The 25,029-nt window shown below is 48.6% G+C and overlaps 11 protein-coding genes across 11 annotated transcripts; 8 read left to right on the top strand and 3 right to left on the bottom strand.

The window, feature by feature from the left end:
- Positions 1-465: 465 nt before the first annotated feature.
- Positions 466-1,812, top strand: FSUBG_1028 (NADH oxidase; the record flags this gene model as incomplete). Its single annotated transcript, XM_036674841.1, has 1 exon — positions 466-1,812. One exon carries the CDS (start codon positions 466-468, stop codon positions 1,810-1,812), a length of 1,347 nt encoding a protein of 448 aa, XP_036543614.1.
- A 2,284-nt stretch (positions 1,813-4,096) lies between these two features.
- FSUBG_1027 (endo-1 3(4)-beta-glucanase) lies at positions 4,097-5,006 on the top strand (the record flags this gene model as incomplete). Its single annotated transcript, XM_036674830.1, has 2 exons — positions 4,097-4,873; positions 4,923-5,006. The coding sequence occupies 2 exons, from the start codon at positions 4,097-4,099 to the stop codon at positions 5,004-5,006; spliced, it is 861 nt and encodes a 286-aa protein (XP_036543613.1).
- Positions 5,007-5,233: 227 nt separating this feature from the next.
- On the bottom strand, positions 5,234-6,583 carry FSUBG_1026 (uncharacterized protein; the record flags this gene model as incomplete). Its single annotated transcript, XM_036674819.1, has 2 exons — positions 5,234-5,674; positions 5,726-6,583. The coding sequence occupies 2 exons, from the start codon at positions 6,581-6,583 to the stop codon at positions 5,234-5,236; spliced, it is 1,299 nt and encodes a 432-aa protein (XP_036543612.1).
- A 1,931-nt stretch (positions 6,584-8,514) lies between these two features.
- Positions 8,515-9,507, top strand: FSUBG_1025 (4-dimethylallyltryptophan n-methyltransferase; the record flags this gene model as incomplete). Its single annotated transcript, XM_036674808.1, has 1 exon — positions 8,515-9,507. The coding sequence occupies one exon, from the start codon at positions 8,515-8,517 to the stop codon at positions 9,505-9,507; it is 993 nt and encodes a 330-aa protein (XP_036543611.1).
- A 537-nt stretch (positions 9,508-10,044) lies between these two features.
- On the top strand, positions 10,045-12,920 carry FSUBG_1024 (hydroxycinnamoyl-CoA shikimate quinate hydroxycinnamoyltransferase; the record flags this gene model as incomplete). Its single annotated transcript, XM_036674797.1, has 3 exons — positions 10,045-10,272; positions 10,320-10,950; positions 11,311-12,920. 3 exons carry the CDS (start codon positions 10,045-10,047, stop codon positions 12,918-12,920), a joined length of 2,469 nt encoding a protein of 822 aa, XP_036543610.1.
- Positions 12,921-13,156: 236 nt separating this feature from the next.
- Positions 13,157-14,183, top strand: FSUBG_1023 (uncharacterized protein; the record flags this gene model as incomplete). Its single annotated transcript, XM_036674786.1, has 2 exons — positions 13,157-13,441; positions 13,494-14,183. 2 exons carry the CDS (start codon positions 13,157-13,159, stop codon positions 14,181-14,183), a joined length of 975 nt encoding a protein of 324 aa, XP_036543609.1.
- A 424-nt stretch (positions 14,184-14,607) lies between these two features.
- Positions 14,608-16,701, top strand: FSUBG_1022 (uncharacterized protein; the record flags this gene model as incomplete). The annotated part of the gene is made up of 5 exons (XM_036674775.1): positions 14,608-14,710; positions 14,763-15,228; positions 15,307-15,445; positions 15,497-15,973; positions 16,030-16,701. The coding sequence occupies 5 exons, from the start codon at positions 14,608-14,610 to the stop codon at positions 16,699-16,701; spliced, it is 1,857 nt and encodes a 618-aa protein (XP_036543608.1).
- A 266-nt stretch (positions 16,702-16,967) lies between these two features.
- FSUBG_1021 (beta-mannosidase mnda) lies at positions 16,968-17,426 on the top strand (the record flags this gene model as incomplete). The annotated part of the gene is made up of 1 exon (XM_036674764.1): positions 16,968-17,426. The coding sequence occupies one exon, from the start codon at positions 16,968-16,970 to the stop codon at positions 17,424-17,426; it is 459 nt and encodes a 152-aa protein (XP_036543607.1).
- A 418-nt stretch (positions 17,427-17,844) lies between these two features.
- Positions 17,845-18,321, top strand: FSUBG_1020 (uncharacterized protein; the record flags this gene model as incomplete). The annotated part of the gene is made up of 1 exon (XM_036674755.1): positions 17,845-18,321. The coding sequence occupies one exon, from the start codon at positions 17,845-17,847 to the stop codon at positions 18,319-18,321; it is 477 nt and encodes a 158-aa protein (XP_036543606.1).
- Positions 18,322-19,232: 911 nt separating this feature from the next.
- Positions 19,233-21,156, bottom strand: FSUBG_1019 (uncharacterized protein; the record flags this gene model as incomplete). Its single annotated transcript, XM_036674743.1, has 4 exons — positions 19,233-19,713; positions 19,761-20,313; positions 20,364-20,791; positions 20,867-21,156. The coding sequence occupies 4 exons, from the start codon at positions 21,154-21,156 to the stop codon at positions 19,233-19,235; spliced, it is 1,752 nt and encodes a 583-aa protein (XP_036543605.1).
- Positions 21,157-22,146: 990 nt separating this feature from the next.
- Positions 22,147-23,485, bottom strand: FSUBG_1018 (integral membrane protein pth11; the record flags this gene model as incomplete). Its single annotated transcript, XM_036674732.1, has 3 exons — positions 22,147-22,538; positions 22,586-23,168; positions 23,270-23,485. 3 exons carry the CDS (start codon positions 23,483-23,485, stop codon positions 22,147-22,149), a joined length of 1,191 nt encoding a protein of 396 aa, XP_036543604.1.
- Between the last annotated feature and the right edge of the window lie 1,544 nt (positions 23,486-25,029).

Raw genomic sequence — 25,029 nt, 5'->3', positions numbered from 1 at the left:
AAATCAGACATGTCAACCCTGGACCAACAACCGATCCACGTTGCTCTAAATATGACCAATAAAAGCTTCGAGCAACAACCAACAACCAACAACCTTTGAAAGCAACACGCTTTGTCTAGCTTATAAATACAAACGGAATTAACCGTGCGCCTCATAACGTTATTGAAAACGTCACGGAATGTTCGATGGGCACGGCTCATATACTCCGCTGAGTAACTCACCCGGCAGATTAGGACTAAACGATTCGTGTACCGAGGCAAAGGCCCCATCGCCAACTCCACTTGTGGACTTTTTGCTGTAACCTCGTCACGATCTTGCGGAGTGGTCTGTTCTTTTTTGTTATAGCGCGCGATTTCTATAGAATTTTATAGAGTTTATATAAAGACTTCTCGCGCCGCGTCCAAAGGCCCTGCTTTCTTAAGAACTACACCAATTGTTTACACTGCTTGTAATTAATACTTCAAGATGGCACCTGCAAGATACGGAAACGAGGTCGTTGACCCTGCGCCTCTACTGCAACCTCTTGACTATGTTTTTGCTAAGCGACAAGCACCCAATCGCTTCCTCAAGGCAGCCATGTCTGAGAAGCTCGCTACATGGGACGCCGAAGACGTCTCTGCTCGAGGATATCCTACACCAGAACTCATCACCCTATACAGAAACTGGGGTGCTGGAGGCTGGGGCACTATCCTAACTAGCAACGTTATCATTGACGGCATCAACCTCGAAGCACCCGGCAACCTCGTCATCCCCGCCAATGAGCCATTTGAGGGTCGTCGCTTTGACGGCTTCAAGGAGATGGCCACCGAGGCCAAAAAGAACGGCAGTCTTTTGGTCGCTCAGGTTTCTCATGCTGGTCGTCAGGTCGAGGACTGGGTTAACCCCAATCCCATTAGTGCCTCAGACGTCCAGCTCGTCAACTCTGGTCTATCTGGAAGGAGTTTCGCTGCTCCTCGACCTGCTACCAAGGAGGACATCGCTAACATCATCAACGGTTTCGCCCACGCCGCTGAGTTCCTTGAAAAGGCTGGTTTCGACGGCATTGAGCTCCACGGCGCTCACGGTTATCTCCTGGCCCAGTTCCTTTCTCCTCGCACCAACAAGCGAACCGATGAGTACGGCGGTAGCCGCGAGAACCGAATGCGCATTGTCCTTGAGGTCTTCGCTGAGATCAAGCGTCGCGTGAGCCCCAACTTCATCGTTGGTATCAAGGCCAACTCCATCGAGTATACCCCTGGTGGTATTGATATCGAAGATGTCAAGGCCTTTGCCGTCGCTCTCGAGAACGCCGAGGTTGACTTTATTGAGCTTTCGGGAGGCAACTACGAGAAGTTTGCCTTTGCTCACGAGCGGGAAGAGAACCGGAAGCGAGAGAACTACTTCCTTGTCCAGGCCGAGGAGATCGTCAAGGTTCTGAAGGGCGATATAAAGATCTTTTCCACCGGAGGTTTCAAGAGCGTCAAGGCGATGGCTGATTCCCTTCAGATCATTGATGGCGTGGGTATCGGCCGTGCAAGTGCCCAAGAGCCCAGATTCGTCGAGACGCTCAAGAAGGTCTCGATTCCTGGAACAATGGAGCAAAGATATGACCACGACGATGTTCTTAAGAGACTTGCTGCAGCTGGAATCCAAATCTCCCAGATTGCCAATAACTTGGAGCCTGTTGATTTGAGCAAGCAGGAGAACGCTGATAGTCTGTGGAATGATGTTATGCAGTACTTCCAGCAGGCTGCTCAGGATACGGAGCATAAGCTGTACAAGTGGCCTGCTCTATCGCAGGTAGCTCAACCTTATGGAGAGTTGGATTTATGACTAGCAAAAATATGATTTAGCGAATTAGAATAGGATGACAGCTTGATATATACTAAAGTTTGAAGCCGCTTGTAACTCTGCTACCAGGATGAAACTATCGATATCGCTTTGAAACGTCCAGTAAAACCAGTCTTAATCACCAAGGAAGTTTCTTGCATGTCTAGACTATCTGACACCTCTCCAGGCCTCAGAGAGCAAGAAAATACGAATCATTAATAAAGGTTATCAAAATAAACTCAGCAAAAGGTATCCTAAACTTAGTAAAGATATCCTAAACTTAGGTATGCTAAGTTACCTAAGTCTTTTCTACCATTTAGGATCCGCATAATTAGATTGCAGCCAATACGGTAACTGCACTGCTGGTGGCTCTTTCATGCGCCGTCGGCAAGAGACTTTCTCGTTTCTTACCGCAAACTTTCAGGATTATCCGCCATTGACAACTTCCACCAAAGCAACAATTGCCTCTTTCTACACCAACGCAAATACGGCATTGCATTATTTGACCACAGTGCATTTCTCACATTCGTTACAATGGCAGCCCGTTATATAGTCATGACCATGAATATCGGTGAGGGCACTTCTCTCATCTCCCCATCGCACTCCCTGCTTATCATCTTGACCTAGTCATTTTCGCCCTCGAAGTATGCTTTCTGTCAGCAGGCGATTCGCCGACAGCCCCCCAATACAGCCTCGTCAACTGGAAACATGAAACGATCGATCTTGTTTAGGGACCAAAATGCGCGGTCGTGATGGAAGATGTCATACCGGACGTGTACCAGTTCGCGGTTTCTGGTAAACGACCACTCTACGCACGCATCACCAGCTCGGTCGAGCGTTGTTCACTATCTACATCAGCCAGTCGCTAATCCAGAGTTTCAAGGCGTATGTAGGCTCAATGGGACGACGAAAAAGACCTGCGTGGGCCATTTCCCCGGATCGATCAACCTGACTGAAGCTGTTATCCAAGACATCGATAATTTCAAGCACTGTGAACCCTGGGCCTGGGATGAGACCTTGGAACAGGAATGCAAAGATCGCATCACAAAACATGTCGACAACGAGTCAGCCAAAAGTCTCGACCGCTTAATGGTCGTGTTCCTCGTCCTCTCCATCGTCATCAACGCGATATCTTTCTACATCTTGATCAGAGTTGGTAACATATTCCACGTTGGTGTCACGCTAATTCTCGGCTTTGACACTATGCTTCTCTTCACGAGTTTCGCCTTTTGCTTTATGGTGATGAGTTACGAAGTTGGCCCGTACGTGGGAGATATCCCTCTGCAAAAGTTTTCAGAAAAACAAATGATCGGTCCTGGTTTTTGGGCATTGTTCGGGATTCTGATGATGCGGATGGCGACGGCTCCGATATTGCTCTGGGGTATAGTCCCCTTACTGATCCCCATGGTCGGCGTCTTTTATTACCTTGTACTCATGAAAGGCTTCTTCACTCTTGTCAGAACTGCTGTTTTGGCGGATCTGACGAGAATGCCTACCACCTGAAGGGATAGGATGGAGGCGCGTCATGTTATGTGCGTGTTCGGGGCGACGACTGCTGTCAGCAAGGAGAGACGAGGCACAACCTTCCTTTCTTTACAAGACGTATAGTTTGGAGTATTCCACGTTCAGAGTTCTTCCAATACCACGAAGGTTATCTCAAAGTTGTGGGGCATCTCTAGGCCCCATCCCTTCATTCTTAACCCTCTCTCAGAAGCCCAGACTCCCATCCAATTCCTCGACCATTCCCATGAATCCAATGGAGTGACGCGTTCCTTGCATGCGCAGCAGCGCTTATCCAGATCCATTAACCTTTTTTTTGCCCTGGAATCAGGGACCGAAGCTTAATTCCATAGTAGCCCACGTCCTTCAAGCCACAATTCCACAAATTTTCAATATTTCAATCAAAGAAACGAGACTATTGAAGATGGTGGCGTTGAGAAATGCGCTGCGTTTGGCTTAGCTTCACTGTTCCGGGTTAGCCCACGTTGGATCTAAGGATTGAAACCAGCGTTAGACATGTTCCAGACACCAAGCTATTGTTATCAGAACGGCGTCTAGCATTCTAGACCGACATGGCATTCGTAAGCTTAAAGGAGATGGGGAATCTATATATTCAAGGGGATTTCCCTGGAAAAAGATGGTGTTCACGGTATTTCACTCTCACCAACTTGTGACGACTCTCCTTAAAGTGCGCTTTGCACTATCTCCCCTTTCCCCTTTGCGCGGCAACACCGCAGCATTCCTTTCCTTATCTTCCCCTTATTATTATCTTTAAAATTTCTTCACCATGTTCTCTCCTTGGATCCTTACCGTCTTCACGTGTCTGTTCGCTATCGCAGTGGCAACACAACCACCCACCTACAGCGGCTACACGCGCGTCTGGCAGCAAGGCTTCGAAGGCCAAGCCAACACACTCCCCAGCACAAGTACATGGAACATCATCGAGCGCGTAAAGAACTACAACAATGAAGTCCAAGCCTATGTCAAAAGCACAAGTGTTCTTCGACTATCTGGCAAGAACACGCTGCAGCTGATTCCCCAGCTGTCCAGCAAAACGAAAAAATGGACGTCCGGTCGTATTGAGAGCACGTATACCCTCACGCCCAAGCTTGGAAAGATCACTCGAGTTGAAGCGAGTTTGCGTCTTGGAGGTAACTCTGCGAGGAGTAAGCAGGGGATCTGGCCAGCGTTTTGGCTCCTTGGTGATGCGATCCGAAAGGGGGTTGAGTGGCCTGCTTGCGGAGAGGTTGATATCATGGAGAATGTCAACGGGCAGAAGATTGGCTACGGTGCTGTTCACTGTGATAAAGCACCTGGCGGAATCTGCAGTGAGCCCAATGGTATTGCGTCGAATGTTCCACTTCCTGATAGCAAGTTTCATGTCTGGCGGGTCCAGTTTGATCGACGAAGCAGCAATCTGAGATCTCAGTCTATTACCTGGTATCTCGATGGAACGGTCTTTCATCGCGTTACAGGCGCTCAAGTTGGCAATGCTACAGTTTGGAAGACCCTTTGCCATAGTCCCATGTTTGTCATCTTCAACGTTGCCGTTGGTGGAGATTGGGTAAGTTGAAAAATCCGAAGTCGTAAGATGTTGACTGACAAGATTATAGCCTGGTGTTCCTAACTCCAGCACCAAGGATGGAATTGGAAACCATATGGAAGTTGAATATGTCGCTCATTATGTTTCAAACTAGTCGGACATTCAAGGTTTTTAGATCTCTTTAATATCTTCAGATACCAATAATGAACTTTGGCGCTATGGACTTTCGTGCCTTGACTTCAGAATACTTCAACACCATGGATAGGTCAAAACGTCAAGTCGTGTGAGCATTACAGAAGGTCAGCCATCAATGTCAACGTGGTGAGTACGTAATGTGGCATTAACCTAGATATACGATAAAACTCCCGTAGCACGTTACTATTATTCCCCCACGACACTCAACTTCGGCGTCCCCGGCCCCGAACTGCTCCTCTTTCTCAACTTCCCCCTTTCAGCCCTGGGCGTCGCATCAGCACCAGGTTGCGATGCCGACCGTCCTCCACTCTTACCAAAGAAACTTCCCAATCTGCTATTTCTCTTCTCCCTCTCGTTATCCGTCACCGCAGGACTCCCTGTTGTGTTTCCCATGTTGAACGGCGGGTCGTCGAATTGAGCATCGGGAATTGGCGGCCTGTCGGACGATGGACCGGAGCCTTCTGGTCGTGTTAGACGGTATTCGTTTGGGTGGTAGAATGTGCGGTTGTCGATCTCGTAGCGGCCTGCGTCGATGGCTGCTTGGTTCTTCTCAATTGCTTGGGGGTTGCCGCCGAAGTGTTTGTCGACGCTGGAGTTTAGTGTTCCGCGAAGAGTTTCACCGGCGCCCTGTAGCTTTCGTCAGTATCAATTGAGATAGCTCAACTGAAGGGGGCTTACATGAATACCAGCGGCGGCGGACTTCAAATTCGCAATTGTCGATTTATTAGCAGGTCGGGAATAATTCACAGTAGAAGGCTTATCTCCAGGCGGAGGCGGGGGTGGAAAAGCGCCCTGGCCAACTTGTAAAGGCGCTGGAACGAACTCCGCCGAGCGCCGGGCGTTTCGCTCTGGAATTGCGGGTGAATTGTTATCTGAGCTGGAAATCTGAGAGGGAATCGGGTCGCGAGGCGGAATTAGGCGTCGGCCTGGAGTCTCTAGACTCTTGCGACGTGCTGTTGGGGTAATTGGGGATGGTTCAACAGGCGTGGGCGTTATGTGTTGTACGGGCTCGGGTTGTGCTACAGGCGGTGGATGCGGGGATGGTGTGACGTCTTGGTTGCTGACGGTTGGTAGCTCCATAACAGGACGAGGTTCCTCAATTGTTTGGGTCGTGCCATTGGAGTTCGTGACGGTCGTGGTAGTAGTTGTAGTCGTCGTTGTAGTGGTGATTGTCTGTCCAGTATTTGGATTGGTCACCGTCTCTCTTTTGATCGTCGGGCTGATGTAAGAGTCTGGCCCTGAATTTGGGTTGAGGTTTGGAGTAGGCGTCGCAGTGTCTGGGGTCTTCCCTGGACTCAATCCGCTGTTACTCTTTGTGTTGCTCAGATCGCCTTCTGTTGTCAATGAGTTGTTTGGTTCACTGCTTCCATATGTTGAATCGTTTGAAGTCTCTGCTGTTTCTGGAATTTGAAGTTCCTGGCTTTTGCGCTTGTCTTTGTCCTTGTCCTTCTCCTTGTCTTTTGAGGAGCTAAAGATCTTCCATTTTGAGCGCTTCTCTTTGTCTTTGCCAAAGGGGTGATCATCCTGTATCGACATTGTGTGAAGATGAACAACTGTAGTCGTGAGTAATTACTGAAGGTTTCACAGACAGAATTAAACTGAGTGAAACGGCGAGATAACGGTTCAAATGTCAATCAGGCTTATTGAAGGATAGACGTTGCATATGACGAAGGGTGATGAGGTCATTTAACCTGGTCGCAACTTGGAACCCCTCAGCCACCGCTGATCACCTCTTGGGAGCTGCCACTAACGCGCAATGACTTCTCCATGACTTAATAGCACATTGATCCTGTCGTGAGACCCTGTGGCGTGAGCTTCCTGATGGTGAACCCAGCCACACGTCCAGCATTTCTGGTGACGAGTATTTCGCAAGTGGCGGCACAGTTTGTAGTAAGATCTTAACAGTCACGATTAAGTTTTGGGTGAGCCTCTGTTAAGGTTCTATCACAGTCTTTCAACGAAGTCATCGTCTTTCAAAACCAGTTTTGTCCAGAGGCCGCCCAATGCTAACGTCGATCGGATGATCGCCACGATCGATGCGACCGTGTAATTCAGGGCCCCCCATCCGTAGATCTCGCATATTATTCGTATTTTGACTTTGACAATTTTCCGCTATGTCAAGACATCCATCTGAGTGCATCTACCCTGCAACGAATATTGGACATTTGGCCGGGTCAAGACAGCTTAAAGCCAAGAACACTGAACAACGGCTAGATTTGAAAGGGGATGGGCATTAGCCAGTTCGTCAATAATTTATTTTTATCCAGTCTTTCCAGAAGCCTTTCGTATTCTCATAAGCCTGTCGAACTTCGCAGGTCTATGATTGAACACTGTGATATACGTCTGCCGAGCCAATGACCTTTTCTTTGACTACCACTGATAATCGACCGAGAACCATTTTGAACAATGTTGGGTATTTTCTATTTCCATCTAATACGTAGAAATCTTCGTAATGAAGTGCCTTCTCCATGGCTGGTTCTCTAGGGGAAGAAAGAAAATTCAGAACCTTGACACTCAAGGACAAAGATACCTAGGTAAATTATTATTGGTCGATTGTTATGTTTATGATACTTTTTTTTGAGTTTGCCTTGATAATCCTAAATTAAAGTCTGGCGTTTTCTTGCTCTCTGAGGGGATTCTCTTGAGTTGGGGCTTTGGTCAGCCCTCCTAGACAGCTAGACAGCTTGCTGTGATATTCCAACCTTACATTGAGTAAGATAATTTTGATCAAATTCTCGCAATCCTTCTTTCGTGTTTTTACAAGTCTACGTGTTTATACAGACCTGGCGGGATAAACGATGTACGGGTTCCATCCAGTATCGCGATGAGACTTAGTTCAGGGGCTTGGGAGACAACAAGGCTTAGTCTTGAACTTTTGCTACTGTACTGAATAGCTTAAGCAATAGACATTGATTCGCAAAGTGTTATGTTACGCAAGTATAGATTTGGTACTTCTGATATCACAGAGAGTTATAGTGTTCGCAAGCAATGCACATCTCGCTTTTCTCAAAGTCCCAGACACTCCCAAAAAAAACTTCTAAGCCACATTATTAACAATCCATTGAACAACAAAAGCTATTACGGCAGTGTCAGTACTGATGCGGGACCTAGCTGCAAGTGTCAGAGGCTTCACCTCCACTGTCTCTGGACAAACGGCTCGAACACCACGGTAACCATTGGCAATGCGGCCGCAAAACCTCTGGCACTGGCAGAATAGAAGAACAAGTGCAGAACAGCCTCTGAATATTCCTGAAATTCTTTAGAAATTCTTTCGTATAAATTCCTATCTCATCTCCAGGAACTTAGACTTCTTGCTTTCCTCACCACAACAGTCAACCATCCCATCCTTCACCTAACCTTCTATCAACAATACCCTTGATCAGAAGAACCCTTCATCTTTCCTCTACAGAATACCTTCCTTCTCAAAACACTGAACGAAACTTTCATCCCATCTGACATCCTAAGACATGTCTCCTCTGTACACCAAGTCTTGGGCTCCAGCTCACAAGGAGATCATCGACATCGGTGGATCGACTCTCGATACCACTTTTGACTCTCAGCTACCCAGCGCCTTCAAGGGAGAGGGCTACTTCCCAAAGGAGGTTGCATACACTACCGGCATGCACCATTGGTGCCAGATTGCCGACACCTCGTACCAGACGACAGATGAGCTCAACATCATCAAGTCTACTGCTTCCGACGTGGTTAAAGACATGCCAGCTACCGGTGCTGTAATCATCGACCTTGGAGCCGCTAACTCCCGAAAGTTCGTTCCCTATGTCCAGGCTTTCATCGAGCAGGGCAAGCCTTGCATCTACATCGCTCTGGATCTCTGTAAGGAGTCTCTGACCAACCACGTCAACAAGTCCGCCGCCGACTTCCCTCAAATCACCTGCATTGGCTTGTGGGGTAACTTCATCCAGGGTGACAAGTACTTCGCTACTCTCCCCAACCCACGCATCTTCTTGTCGCTCGGTTCAATCTTCTTCAATGCTCCAGACCAGATGTGTGTTGACCGATGCAATGAGTTCTCGAAGCATCTCTCTGGATCTCCCCACTCAAAGTTGATCGTCGGCCAGGATGGTCCCTCCGGCACTGAAGCCTCGTCCACTCATGCTGCGTACCAAACCAAGGCATACGATGCATTCTTCACTTCCTACCTTCAAGGTATTCAGAACCACGCCGATATCGATGCCAACCCTCGCATCGCTTGGACCTATGAATCCAAGCTCGACAACTCCATGCACTACTTCAAAGTAGTCGCTCAGCACGATATGATTTGTCACCGCTATGCGGACTTCTTCATTCAGAAGGGCACGGTTTATACCATGTTTCCCTCTTGGAAGCGTGGAGAGGCCGAGATCCATGAGATCACCAAGGGTCAGGACCTGAACATCAAGACTCTGGGCAAGGCTCCCAACTCGGGCATGCGCCAGTACCTGATCCAGCCTCGTATGTAAACGGCATAGGAAAGCAACACATCCCCATCTTCCTTTTATTATCGGTAACGGAGTCTAGGCTAGACTTAAAGAAGTCACAAGACAAATGCGCAAGCACGGCACAAGGAGTTTAGGATGTTGAACTTGGACATGGATAGGTCCGGAACTTCTTGACTGCTGGATAAGTACATGGATAAACAGCTAGATCTTAAACTCAGAGTCCCCCATAAATAGTTAAAGAGATTCAGGCATACTGATTCCCAACTTGCAATTGTGAAATACCCAACTGGTGACAGCTCTGACATGCCACATATTTTGAAAATTATGTAGAAAGATTGCTGAGCTCTATTGATACCGAACTGCTGCGCGCTAACTATGATCATATACGATATTGTTATTCTCATAATATCCGGTTCGAATGTTGTGTTCCATCCAGCTCCCATGATCAACGGCGTTCCCAGATGACGTAATCATCTGGTGGAGCCAAAAACGATGCCATTCTTGAACCTGTAACTTGATCCTTTCCCTTCAATAGAAATTCTTACGATCTAGCCAATCATGTCAAAACGAAACCTTCTCTTATGCTTCGATGCATTCGGAACTCTAATCAGACCTGTTCGTCCAGTTGCTCAGCAATACGCGGACGTTGCTCGCCAATGCGGTTTCACCAACTTCAACAACGATGAGCTACAAACTGCCTTTAAATCGTCCTTCAAACAGGAGTCCAAGAAGAATCCTAATTATGGAAAAGAGACGGGTTTGGGAGCGACTAGTTGGTGGACCAATGTTTGTATATGACAACTTTGCCCAGCAACCTGGCTAACATCACTCAGGTTATTCAAAATACATTCACGTCTTTAGCAAAAGATGACACACCTCTGCCAAATGATCTAGCTCCGAGGCTGCTACATCGATTTGCCTCAAAGGAGGGCTATGAGACAGAATCGGGTCTTGTTGAGGCCTTCAAGAAGTTGAAGCAGAATCCACCTCGGAATTTCGACAGTCTTGTGATTGGTGTCATCACAAATTCGGATGATCGCATTCCCAGCATTCTCTCATCTTTAGGACTTGCAGTGAGCCCATTGAGATACGGCACCGATTCTGCTCCCAATGAGCTAAACGACAAGAGTTACAACATTGACTTCCATTGTATGTCGTACGACGTTGGTGTTGAGAAGCCAGATAAGCGCATCTTCAGCGCAGCAGAACACATGCTCGCCCAGATCATTAGCGCTCGTAGCGGAAAGACCTTGAGTGAATCTGAAGGCGAGACTAGTAAATGGCAGAAGGTGTATGTCGGTGATGATTATTCGAAAGATGTACTTGGATCAGCCAGCGCAGGTTGGAACCCAGTGTTGCTCGACCCAAAAGACGAATGCGACAACGTCGCCGATTTGAAGCATTGGCGGTCATCACCAAATGAGAGTCCTAAGGGAAAGGTTTGCAAGATTGAGGATCATTCAGGTGCGACATTGGATGGGGTGTTTCGAGAACACGACGTTGCGACTGTTCATTCTATTCGAAATCTTCTTTCCTGGCTGTCGAGATAAGGTCGGAAGTTGCGATAGATTGTGGCACGCGATAACGACTATAGAAAACGCCATAGACCATATTTGTGAGATGCACGACTGGTTATTCAGGACTTTTGGATTAGCTCGCCAATCCGACCCAGTTGCTTAATTAGGCTCGCCGAAATGATTCATATTTCATCATCCCAAAACGGAACACCCCCGATTAGACAGGGTGGATCGCGAAGGTAACACTGAACTGCGAAATATTTATACCTGCTTGTTCCAGTGATTACACTGAAACTCATGTGTTCAGCACAATTTGTGACACCGCCAAACTCAGTCATGGCCCCCATCAACATATCAGTCGTCGAATCCCACCGCCTCAACATTACTACCTCTCAGGAACAAGCCATTCCTTTATCTCTCCTCGACAGCACAACAGCCAACTTCTCCAACGCCAGTGCCATATGGCTCTATGAAACCCCCACTCGCAATGACTTCAACTTAGCTTACCATCTACGGGAATCCCTAGCCCGGACTCTTCGATTCTATCCGCAATGGGGCGGCCATCTGAAGGCTGTGAAATCAACAGATGGCACCGTCCCACTAGAAGCAAAGTCGTTTCCGCCTCATGCTCGACGGTTCGGACGTCTTTATGCGCATTATGGAACTGATGACGATCCTGGCGTGGAGTTTGTTCGTGCTAAGTGCGATGCTACGCTTGAGTCTTTATATCCCGCAGATAGGACTTCAAAGCAGCCTTTCTGGAAATGCGACTCCAGTGTCTTTCAAAGGTTCATGGCCCCTGTCGCCATTGCCCAGCCACTAAAGGACGTATCAAAGGACGAGAATAGACAATTGCTGCCTCTACTCGCCATTCAAATCACCGAATTGTCCTGCGGCGGTTTTGCCCTTGCTCTCAATGGAGCCCATCCTCTGGCAGACGCCACGACTCTTATAACCTTTATCAAGCATTGGGCGCAAGAAAGCCGTGAAGGTTTTGGTTATACTCTTCCTGCTCCAACGCCTGTGTTCAATCCTGCTCTTATCGACAACCAAGCGGCTGGAGACATCGATGCCGACGAACCAGAACTAGATATCATACAGCGAGCAAAAGCTTTACCAATGCATAGATTTGACTGGTGGCATCCAGACTCGATGCCTCCTTGGCCTTTCAAGATCCGCTCGCCGTTTGACAAACAAGACCTTGAGCCTGCCGGCAAACCAATGCCATGGGCCGAGTGGAATGTTTCCGAGCCCGTTTCAAACTACGTTGTTCACTTCAGTCAAGAGCAGGTGGTGCGTCTTTGGAAAAGGTCGAACGAAAATTCGCCAAAGAAGCTAAGTCAGCACGATGCAATACTATCTCACATTTGGTCCTGCATCGCTCGCGCTCGCGGTCTCGAAAACGACACAGATCCAATTCACTACGATCTAGTTTACGGCGTTCGCTCGTCCTTTCAACTCAAAGAAGATTTCCTCGGGTCTCCAGTCGTTATGATGAACATCAAACTCCCTGCTTGCGAAGTTGCCAACCCATCTAGCATAACTCAGGTAGCGGCTCAAGTCCGCAACACACTCAAAACGATCTCTGAACCTTCCAACATGGCCGCCCATCTGCACAGCCTAGCGTTTGAAAAGTCTCCTCAACGAATATGGCAAGCATTCTTGGGTAGGCGGCATATCTTGGTGACGACTTGGGCACGAGCAGGGATATATGGCGTTGACTTTGGGTTTGGATCCATGTGTCGTTATGCTGAGGGTGTAGTTCCGGAAATCGATGGAAATGTACTGATAAAAGAAGCATCAGGCCCTTTGGGGAAGTACTGGACGGATAATGGGGTTGATGTTTCTATCCACATCAAGACAGAAGATATGGAGCGACTTATCAGGGATCCGCTCCTGTTTCCCGCCGATGCATGAACTCAAGCCCCGGCAACTGTTGCAATTCGGTCCTTGTCTGTCTTGGTCTAGATGGGTAAGTATGGTAGTCAGTTTCTGTTCGTCAGACCAAAAGAGAGCCTTGAGACTCGGCCCCACCCACACATGTTACAGGCAGCCACGCGCTCTAGGAATTGCTTGACTCAATGGAACTCTCCTCCATCATCCTTTTTCAGCGCCCATTTGTGCTCATTTGCGACCATACAGACCACTTCAAAATGAAATCTCCAGGATCTGTTGGACTCGACCGACTTGAGGGGTATCATTATGATTCTTTGTCGGTAGCCCTCCGCAATGTTCTTAATACTGATACAGCGCTTGTGACCTTCGCCCAGATTATCGACGGTCTTCCAACCGCTGATGTTGTCTGGGACCGATACTCGGCCACATATGAACCTTTTCATCCTATAATCAATCACAAAACGCTCTGCGAAGGAACGTTAGAGAAGGCGAAAGGTTTCCGTGCACAGTTCTCTATGGCTGATGTGATGGTTGATCTGGAGGTATGCTCCCAGCAACTCTCAATCACTTGTTCTATTTGCTAACATCGTACAGAAGTTGAATGCGTATCAAAAGGCGAACCCTTCCTCTCGTTCCTTTCAGCTACGACTGATTGAGATGACTGCATGCGCTCTACACGAAATTGGTGTTCAACTATCACAGCTAGAGAAAGTCCACGACCCTGCTACAACCGCCGGCCATGATGTTGAGTCTACCATCAAGTGGGAGCGACCTCCCGATGATTTTTGCCGGTTTCCACCGAAGCCGACAATGTTCATTGCAACTCAATTCACTGCTCATGACCGATACCCAAACGGTGTCGATGACATAGTTGGATATTGGGCCGAGAATCGTATCCTAGGCGGGATAGCACTCTTTGACCGTTCACAAGCATGGACGGGTGACGATGAGCCCAACGTATACTTTCAATGTACCCGCGCAAGAGTCACGTTCCGTATCTGTCAGCTTCTCGATGCCCAGCAATCAGCCTTGATATCCTTCCTTCTTGCAGACCCCGAGGACGCCGATACCAAGTGTCCGCTCCCTATCTTACCAACCTCCGAAAACAGAGTTCGAGTAGACCCGGGAGATGCTATTCCAATTAAGAAAGTCTACAGAGACATTTGGGAAAGGAAGCATCCCCCACGACGGCGGAGGACGCCGCGGTTGGAACGCCCTAAGACATCCTTAGACTATCCAGAGTTGGATATTGATGCAGAGGTTGAGCACCTGAATAGAATGTAAAGCGTTGATCATGTACGAACTACCAAAGATAGCTTCAGAAAATTTAGCGTTTTTCAGAATCACATTATGAAAAACATATGTTGTAGCAGCCTACAGCTAAATCTTACAGGCAGCAATCGACATATAATGATTAGTGGGCAATAAACCGCTATAAAAATGAAGCAGCGGGCTGAAGTCAACTGACAGGAAGGGGGGGACTGATTCACTGTCAAGTTTCTCTCTCGTGGTTAGTTGTTCTACGTCACCACCTCAGCTTGGGTATGTCTGAGCTCTCCTCACTCTAGCACCCAAAGTAACTCCTCGGAGCTGGTCAGACTTGATCTCTTCTACGATGAATCTGTGACACTCGCACTGAAACCCCGTCGTTCTTCTTCCTGGGGCACTCAAGGTCCGACCAGAGGGCGATTCTGCTCTTTCACAAAACATGTCCGGCGAAAATCAACTTCAAAACCCAGTATGTGTCGATGCGAGCCTCTGCCAACTGTGCCGCTTCCCCATCAACCGGGAGGAAGAGAACATTGTTGCCTGTAAGTTCAAGACATCGAGTGGCATCTCTGGCGTTTGACTGACCAACTGTAGTAACTCCAGATGAACAAGTGTCATCACCGTTCAATATCTATTCAGAGGAAGACGATGGTCCTCCTTACATCGATAAGTCTCTCAACATGTCCTTCCGACACTGCGTCTATCCATACTGTAAACATAGCAGGGGACTCGCCGTTACTTTCCACGCGAAATGCGTTGATATGGTCGCTCCTTTTGGAACTCCTCTCCACGAGTGGCGGCTTATCACCAAGCCCTCTTATCGTCATGTCTCGTTGAGCCATGAAAGCCGGAGAGGCCGTGTCCGTGAATCGATAGAGGTTTCCCTGCATAAAACATATGGCAAGCTACCACCGGAGCTTTGGCATGTCGTGTCTGGCGATGACGAATTGATCAGACTTTACTCCATTGCGGAACTTTCTTTACAGCATCGCAAAACTGAGTGGTTTGTTGATCTGTCACTTCCAGTGTTGATCACAGTCGTCAGAATGGATGATGTGGAGTACGTTCGTTCACTGACGAATCCTTCCGGTATTGCGAGCCGTCAGAGTGCGAAATTGATAACTCCGTCAGATTGCAGGAATCTGTACATCTCCAGTGACCACCTGGGGATCAGACAGGTCACTCTAGACCCAAACGAGGCCACTTCAGATACTGCGTATCCATCCTATTGGCAAACAGTATCGGTGAACAACCCAACTCTTACTTTCCAGAGTGATGTAAGTACTCGAGACCGCTTAGTGTACCAGAAGCTAACTCAGTATGCGTAGGGCCTCAAGCTTCGAAAGCTGTTGACTCCTTCGATCTACCCTCAAGTTCTCTGGCCTCGTCCAGTAACGCTGTCTGAACTCGACTCAATGACATTTTACTATGCTGGTTGGGGCGAAGGAGGTCTTGAGGCCAGGTTAAGAACACTGACTTTCAATGAGCCTGGTACCACTGGATATTCCGTGTGTTGGGCCAACTTAGAGATGGTCTCAATTCATGTTCATCGCAACATGGAACATCGAGAAGCCGACCGTACGCGAATGAATGAGCACTCTGAATATGACGACCGAAGTCTCTTCAAATGGACCTACTATCCTGTCCAAGAAGATGAGTTCATTCGAGAGGTCTGGCTACGAGGGTTCGAGAAATATGATACGACTCGGCCTCTCCCTTCTCAAGGTGAGGGCGATTGGCATTTTCGTCGGTCGACACCATGGGGATTCATGGAATACAAGAGAGACAGTGACATAGCTCTTGCGGTAAGGTTTCCCATCACTCTCGAAATCAATAAGCCACTCAACTGACGATATCTCAGCTTGTTACGAGCAAAGGTCGAAACATGGTTGCCGGAAGTTTCCCAGACGAACGATCCTCGCAACATCTCAAACATCATCACTGGAACCTGGTAGCGAAAACATCCGCGAACGCTCCACTTCGAGTCTTCTTCTCTCCCTCAGACCATGGAATTCCTCTGATAGTTGCACCGAGATTACTAGACAATCAGACCGCCGCCCCTTCGTTGAGACAAACACCACTTTGTACCATGCCAAGCTTCAACCCGCTCCGTACTATACACTACTCTTCCGCGTCCTTGGAAAACATCACAGAAGTCCTTGTCTGCAAGAGCAAGAATCAGAAGGATATGGGCATGATCCTAGAACTTGACTGGGAAAACCGCCGTTTTATTGAAACCCCCTACAGAAAGGTGACTGGGCTACTGTTCCGGTACGCTGATGGTACTGAGGCTAGCGTTGGGTGCTTTCGGTTTGACTGGGCTGAGACGCCGCTCACAAGAGGCGACTCAACGGGACTTTTTTTTGGTACCAAGCCGGAGCAGAGCTCGCGGGAACCTTCACATGTAGCTGTCGTAAGAGTCGCACCTCCAGAGGGAGGATTTATATGGCTAGGGGTGCCCTGGGCTGGAGTACTTGAGTGGTGGTTTAGCCCTGATAGCTTGGACACTGAAATCACCCATGGCCTTCAATAAGCGGATGAATTGCATGGCATAGGAAGAATTTGAACAACAGAAAGACCTTTCTTGACCATTCTCGTATCTTGAGTGGGAAATCTGCCTTATATGGCAATTCTCCGAGTTCTGATTGTCAGCTGACATAAGACGAGATGTGCAATCTGGTCTCGCACCTCTGCTGACGCTACCCCACAGGTTACGATTTGCTTCCTATAAATTCTCTCTTCAAACTGATTATTTTATCTCACTTTACTTGAAATAAAGAACCCGCCAAAGTAGCTACCATGTCTGAACTCAACGTCCATACGTTCTACCGCGTCTGGTTCACCTGGGTTGATCCACTGACCGTCCTCCCAACCGTCTACGCTCTCATCTTCACTCCCGAATTCATTCTCGATGGCCTCATCCCACTGAGCATGTCTGCGTACAACCCAGACCAGGCCTTCTTATTCCACCAACTGGCTGCACTATACGCGTTTGTCGCCATCATGCTGGCAGTCCTTCTAAGAGTTAGCTCAGACATCAAAGTATGGAGAGTCGTCATTGGCGGCGTGCTTCTCATCGACATTGCGATCTTGATCAGTGTCTTTGTCAGTATGAGACAACAGGGTCGGTCTGAGTTGTCAATGTTCAGATGGCAAGACTGGGGGAACTATCTGTTCACTGGTTGGGTTGCTGTTGTGAGGGCTTTGTTCTTGGCTGGGGTTGGAGTTGGCGGTGTGAACAAGGGAAAGGTGGCTTGAATGCTGACAATGAGATTAGTTTCTTATTTGGTTTCCATACTGAGGAGCCGCATTGGACTTGTCGATGGTCGGACGAACGCTAGATTGTTGTTTGGATGATCAAGAGTACTTAGTGTTCTGCGAACAAACAGCAGTGCATAGAACAGAGTCTCTGATTGAACTGCAGGACCTGTACCAGCCTCAATACAACAGTGAAGCTGAAGAACAGTCACACAAGACGAGTCAAATTGCACTGTTCGATTTTCACTTATATTGCACCTCTTCGTCCTCTCCCTATCAGTCATCTCTTTTCCACTTACCAACACTCACATTGGGTTTCCACCCACTGCTATCACACAACTTGTCATCATCAGTACCTACTCACCACCAGCATTCAGTAACTTCATCTTGACTCATCTCTCTTACTTCAGCCGGAATCATGGTCTTTGAGATACTCAAGCGTTACCGCAACCGCGACAGCGAACGCAACCGCGACAGTGACCGTGACCGCGACAGTGACCGTGACCGCGATAGTGACCGTGACCGCGAACGCAACGAAGACCGCCGTGAACGTCGTGATCGCAGCGATAGCCTTGAACTTAAAAATATCCCTCGTGGCCGCGAAACCTACGAACACAACATCAACCCGACTCTGGTCTTCGGACTAGATCGCCTCCGCGATGGCCTCGACCTTGTCTATGGCCGCAACGCCTTCACTGTCTTTGGTGACATCATGCAGCTTACCGTCCGGGTCCGTCTTCCCAAGCCTGAGAACTTGGTCGCTCGTCTTCAGGATGAGGGCTTTCTCCGTCGTGAGCCAGTTGAAGTACTCCCTCCGGCTGTGAAGAATCAGATCAAGGAAAACGGTTGGTACCAGATGCGTCCTTATGATCAGGAGGAGTCTTATGAAGGGTAAGTTGTCGAGGGACACGGGTGACTGTTGATGACGTCTAGGGACTCACTTTTAGCTGGACTAAGTTTATAGGAGGTTGCTTGAAACATTTGATAGACAAAGGATATGGTAAATGATATTTTCGGAGTTTCGGACAGACCGATCTGGAGTAGGACTCTGGGCCGTGGAGTAGACTGTTGGACAGAGAGCACAATTGACAAATTATACTGAACCCTGTTCTGACATTTAGTAAAAGAATGTAATGTACCAAACCCAAAACTGAGTTACATTGATCTTGATGATATTTTCCCATTAAAAGTAAGTAAAGAACATCAGCAATCCTTGGTCTGGCGTTGCTAAAACGTACGGGTGGCGTATATAAACACCACATCTTGACGCCTTTGCATCGTCTGGTCCTATAGTTTAGTGGTAATGACGTCGGATTTTGATACCCTCAGAAGCCTTCCGAAGACCCCGGTTCGAACCCGGGTAGGACCTCGCTTTTTGCCGCTTACTCCAGTGTGAACGGGCTTGGCTTGTACACGTCTTTTGGAGCCTGCCATTCTACCCAAGGTCCTATAGTCTAGTGGTTAGGACGTTGGATTTTGATCACCATTCAAATTCTTCCGAAGTCCCCGGTTCGAACCCGGGTAGGACCTCATCTTTTTACCGCATGTCATTCGATCTTTTTACTTGACATATAATTGTTTTGCAGAAATATTGTCCCCCTTCCGTAAACATGGCTGCTCGTTCTACTCAAGTGCATCGTCGAGAGTTCAGCCTGGCGCTATCATGGAATGTCCTCTGTTTCTGTTACGCAAGTCCGATTGCGACCGTAGGCATTGATTGAGGCTTCAGCCATAACATCATTAAAAGTTACGTATTGCTATCTACTATTATATACGATCCAAAATGCGCATCAATTGGCTCGCGGCTTAAAAGGGCACGGGAACGTTGCGCTCGAGGTATCCAAGGAACTTGGGAAGACGACGCTTCGAGGGAGCATCAGTAGATCGCTGAAGATCCTCAATTGCGCTAGCCCACTTGACAAGCTCAGCTTCAGCCCACGCAGTCTGCATGATCCCGAGACCGAAGGGCATTCCAGAGTCCTTGGCATAACCGCCGGGGATGGTGATGACGGGGTAACCGGCCTGGGCGGCGATCTGAGGAGCCTGTGCGACCTGGGGAGGGACGAGAAGACCGGAGAGCTTCTTGCCCTTGTAGGTGAGAGCATCGTTGATACCCTTGCGGCAAGAGGTCTGGCAGAACTCGAGGGCTTGCCAGTATTTCTCGTCTTGGACGCCCTTGGACTTGAGAGAGGCGAGGAAACCGTCTTGGCCGGAGGCGAAAGCGGGAATTCCCTTACCGTCCTTATACGGGTAGCCACCCTCAACACCGTCGTACTGCTTGTTGAACCTGAAATGGTTAGTAATACTTAGACAATTGATACTCAGCGCACTTACTTGACGATGTCCTCAAGGTTGCGGACATTGGTGTTCTTGACTTCGCTGAGATAGGTCTCGATGTTGCGGTAGAAGTCGACCTTGATGTAGGTATACTCAGACTCATTGGGGAATCCTCGAGTAGTACCGTAATCCCAGTTCCATCCATCAGGGCTGACAATGGTCTCGTAGTTGGTGATCTCAGTGCCATTGATGATGGTGGCGCCAGCAGACTTGATCAGCTCAACGAGCTCGAGAAGCTGAGACTGCATGTCCTCATCGGCAAGGGCCCAGAAGCTCTTCCAGGGAAGACCAAAGGTAGCACCCTTAAGAGCCTTCTTATCAGTGAGGTACTTCGCATAACCGCCCTTGGGGGTCTTCTGGCCCTCGGTGTAGTTGTCGCGCTTATCAACGCCGTAGATAGCATCAAGAACAAGAGCAGCATCTTTGACGTTCTTGGCAAAGCAACCAACAGAGTCCTGGTGCTCACTCTCGGGAATGACGCCTGCGCGAGAAGTAAGACCAACAGTAGGCTTAATACCAACGAGGGCATTACGGTTGGCGGGGTTAATAACTGCGACACCGTCAGCGCAATCCACAGAATACAGCTTCAGTAAAACTCACCACTGCCATCGGTCTCAGTACCGAGCGAAAACGCAATCGCATTAGCACCAACACCAACAGCACTGCCAGAAGAGCTGCCACCAGGGTTAACAGTCAAGTTGTAAGCGCTGCGAACCTGACCACCGCGGCCAGAGTAACCCTCAGAGTAATCGTTGCTGCGCATATCAGCCCACTCGCTGAGAGCAGCCTTGCCGAAGAGGACAGCGCCAGCGTCGCGGAGCTTCTTGACGACGTGCGCATCGCGGGGGACGACGTTGCCGAGGAGCGCCCAGCTGCCGGCGGTGGTCTCGAGACTGTCCTTGGTGGCGATGTTGTCCTTGACAGTGAAGGGAATGCCGTGCAGAGGACCACGGCATTTGCCCTTTGCGCGCTCGGCGTCGCGCTCTGCTGCGATGGCGAAGGCATCGGGGTTGACCTGGAGAACAGAGCTGCGCACTGTTAGCTGTGTTCAAGGTATCAATTGCATCAATTGGCCATGCAATTGGCCTTTTCAGTAGACTTACTTGAGGTACTCCTTGGTCTGATACGTGCGCATAAGGTAGCAAGTCACAAGCTGAACAGAAGTAAGCTTGCCAGCCTTCATAGCATCCTGCATCTCCGTGAAAGTAGCCTCCTCAAGCTTGAAGCCATTGCAGTCAGGCATGGGGAACAAATCAGGCGACCCAGCATTCTGCTCCAACGGGATCATGTTGGGCTGGATCGCGAACAGAGGCTCATTCTTGGACTGCTTAGGTGTAGCGCTCACGCCCTGGGCGATGAGGCCCGTGGCCAACGACAACCCGAGAAGCTTCATGATGAACAGTACTTGATGAGCAACGGAAAGGCTGTGGTGTTCAGAGCAAAGAGAGGGAGGGAATAGAAGCTGTTTTGTTTATTCCCTAGACAGGTAAGGTAAGCTATGCACATTCATTCATTAATTAATTAATTAATTACTCCTACAAGGGTGCTGCCCCAGCGGCGAACTTGGGAATCGGCGAAGACGGAGGCTGCGGGAGCACATTCGGCCACTAGACAACGTCGTTAACTGAACTAAAGAAAATGTCATGTCATGGCCTTGCATTCAATTCAATTCCCCATGTCATGGTCACTGGTTCCCTCGCATCTGTTGGAAAGATTACCACGGATCAGTCAAGCCGGGATGGGTGGGGGCAGCCAAGCCGGGGAGGGGGACCCTGACAGAAGCTTTTAGCGGACTGCGCCGCTAAAGGATTTAGTGGACTGTGGTTTACGGTAGGCCTAAACTCGATCGAGGCATTGTCAGGCTCGAAAAGTCGCGCAGATTGATAATCATATAATGGCTCTTCATATTCGGTTCGTTAATGCCGTGTCTGATGGAGAAGATGAAATTAATATGGAAGGTGGAATTGTTTCTGTTACGAAAGAAGAGATGAATCCTTCTAGAAGTGGGATTTGACGTGCATGTAATAATTTGTGCATTGAAGTTGGAAGGATGCTGACAGTTCGCATTGAAGATCGTGTTCCGCCGTGTCGGGAGACAGGCCGCAGGGTGTGAAAATAAACTGGTCTGACGGATGGTTAAGATGTACTAAAGCTACCCAAGTCTTTTTGTCATTTAGAACCGAACATCAAAAGAAGCAGAGAAGAGGCACGGAATATGAGTGAGTGTCAAGTTGATCCAATATCACCGTATCATAAAGAGTATTCGTGAAGAAGAAGAAGAAGAAAGTCGCTCAATCATTGCCGTCCTGAATGTCATCGCTTGCAATCCATCCCAATACTTTTACTTATACATAACACACATCAAAGAAACCAGACCATTCCATTATTTCCACGACCGCCCAGCATCGCTCCCACTTTTGGAGTCCTGCGTATCCTCCTTTATCCTAAAGTCCACCTGCACCAAAATGCCATCCGCACTGTTCTCACTCGTATTATCCGCCGATACATTCTTCGTGCTGCGATACGTCTTGATCCCCTCGGCAGACGTGTCGCGACTGGTGAGGACGTCGTGTTCGGGGCGGAAGTGGAGTGATCGAAGTGCTGTGCCGCCCTTGGAGCTGTGTTGCTGTGCGTATCGTGACTTTCCTGTGCTCTCGCCCTGGGTGATGTCTCGTCGGAGGATGAACTTGTCGAACAGGGGCTTGACGCCTGGGACTGAGAGGGCGATGAGAGTGGCGCCGATCTCACTGACTTCAATGGCCAGCATTGGGTTATCTGCGAGGTGTTAGACAAGTTTTCTTGCTGATATGTGATTGACTTACAAGCCCAAGACTCGTCGGCGTTCCATTGCCCTTCAATGACAAACACCAGTCGTGTGATAGAGATGCCAATAACACTAATACCAGGCAAAAGAATGCACCCCAATTGAATCTTTCGCTTTCTTGGCATCTCCAATACCCGAAGCATCACAATTGGGATACCAAAGAGCAACAAGTCGCAGACCAGCGACACCGACGAATTGACGCTATAAACCAGTCCCCATTGCAAGCAGGTATACTTGTCAAAATCAGGCTGCCACTCATACGGCCAAAGCCCCGTAACAGGCGTGCAATGAAAGATGATAAGGAAAACTTGTGGTAGGAAACCAGCGATCAAAATCCCAAACACGATCTTGATGGAGAGTCGAAGACGGTCGTGTACGGCGCACAGTCGGTGATAGAAGGCCAAACCGGACATTCGACAGAACAACAGCGCAACGGTATAGACGATATGGGCGCCAAAGTCGAGAACTTCGGTGTATTCAATGGTCGGCATGTCGAGAACATATTCGATATAGGCGAAATGTCGTCCAGAACCCAGCTGGATGAGCCTGATGCACAGGCCAACGAATACTACCAAGCAAACCTAACCGATCTGTCAGTTTTGTCGACGATGCTACACCAGTGGGGAGGGATCTGCACCCGCGATGGGAGTCGGAGAATTAAGAGAGAGAGCAAAGAACTTACCCATGATAGCAAAGTCAGAGAATCATCGAGGCCAAATCGTCGGATGAGGAATGCTCGCGATGCAAGACGGCCAAGAACAATGATACTCGTTATACAAGTCACCAAGATAATACCCACAATGGCGGGTGCATCTTTGGACTGGTTGAGGTAAGCCGCCGTTACTCCCTTGGGGACTCGTCCATCGGCAATAGCCTGGGCGACTTTTGGGTCCGTCATAGCGAACGAGATGGAGCGTAGGGTCTAGTTAGACTCTGTTCTGTTCTCCATGAAAGAGACGGTTTCTCGCACCATCAAATCTTTGTTTCCTTAGAGCAAGAAACTAGAGGAAACCGTAAACTTGGATCGCGGGTGACTTAAACTCCTTATACAAAGCCAAGCCCAAGCTATCTACCTAAGGTAAGGTAGGTATTAATTTACCACCTAAATGGAACCTAACGTTTTCCTGCTTTTTCTCTTCCCCCCCCCCTTCGAACTAGAAGAATTTCGGACTGTAATGCAACTCCACAGGGTGAAGGCGACCGAGTGGGAGTGGGAGGAGGAAGAGGAAGAGGAGGGAAGAAGTGAGCTCGGAAACGGAACGGATGAGCCGTGCGGAAGCTACGGACGTTCACAGTTAGCAAATTATTATTATTATCGTGACTGTCACTGATACAGAGTTTTCTTCTTTCCCTTCTGGAAACGTATCGTAAATTATCCCACCCACTCACTTCTCTGGGCTGTTTCGGCACTTTGGAGCTGCAGCAGTGGGAAGTGGTGTGTTGGGAAATGCACTCGAGGTCTAGAAGGAGTTTAGTTCTGTGGTGGCTTGCGCGAGGGGCCTGACCTGGCCTGGCAGCTAGGGGAGATATGACACACATGGCTTGAGCCTTGGGGCAGCAGAGTTTTAAGATGCAGATTTACTTTTAGTTTTATGGCGCATCGAGAAAATAAATCTCTCGTATCTTGGTTAGAATTGGAAAGTGATCTACATTGTTTGATCTAAGCTGAATGAACCAACAGATTGAGATGAGAGCTGTTCTCTGTGGTAATCGATGGATGGTGTCAGTCTCGCGTTTTCATTTGTGAAACTTTAAAAATATCTTGGTTCCTGAGCCGTGACTACGGAACCATTACCCAGAGCCCCTGTGGACATGGGATATCCTTGGATTGCATCAAACCTCGCTTACACAACGTAACGCTGCGGAAGCTGTGCCTCTGGATATTCGGTACGACGACATGGGACGTCGATTTGATAGATATCGTCGAGTATTGAACAATGCCATTTATTCATTGGCTGCTCGAATAACTCTGTTGGTTCGTCGAAATGGTTCCTGGCAGTTGCCAAGACTTGTTCTCAGCCCTCCAAGACCATCAACATTCTTTCTTTGCTTCTCAAGTCTAGATGCCTGCAGTCTTCAGTCACAAGCCAAACACCTTTTATGTAACAATCCATTCTTCTGTATTAAAAACTCTTTCTCCCTTACATAACACGAATCGTCCAGAAAATTCCCCTCCCGCCACCAAACGTAAACGCGGAAGTGGCTAACTAACCCCCCAGGGCTCCCGCTCTCTAGCCAAACGGCAGACCGGAGGCGCCCGCCCGCACACCCGCGATTCTTGGTTCGGAGTTTTGACCTTTTGAATCGTTCGATTTTGATCCAGATCTCGTGCCAAATGGATCCACGAAAAGGAAAAGCACCCAGCAAAAAAGCAATTATGTGTATCGAAGCTTATGCGATTCGGATATACAAGGCATGCCAGTGCGGGCGCCTCTGACTGAG

The sequence above is a fragment of the Fusarium subglutinans genome, assembly GCF_013396075.1.
Source record: "Fusarium subglutinans strain NRRL 66333 chromosome Unknown NRRL66333_c0000004, whole genome shotgun sequence".
Classification (NCBI taxonomy): domain Eukaryota; kingdom Fungi; phylum Ascomycota; class Sordariomycetes; order Hypocreales; family Nectriaceae; genus Fusarium; species Fusarium subglutinans.
The sequence above is the reverse complement of the archived record's forward strand: the minus strand, read 5'-3'. Positions and strand labels throughout refer to the sequence as shown.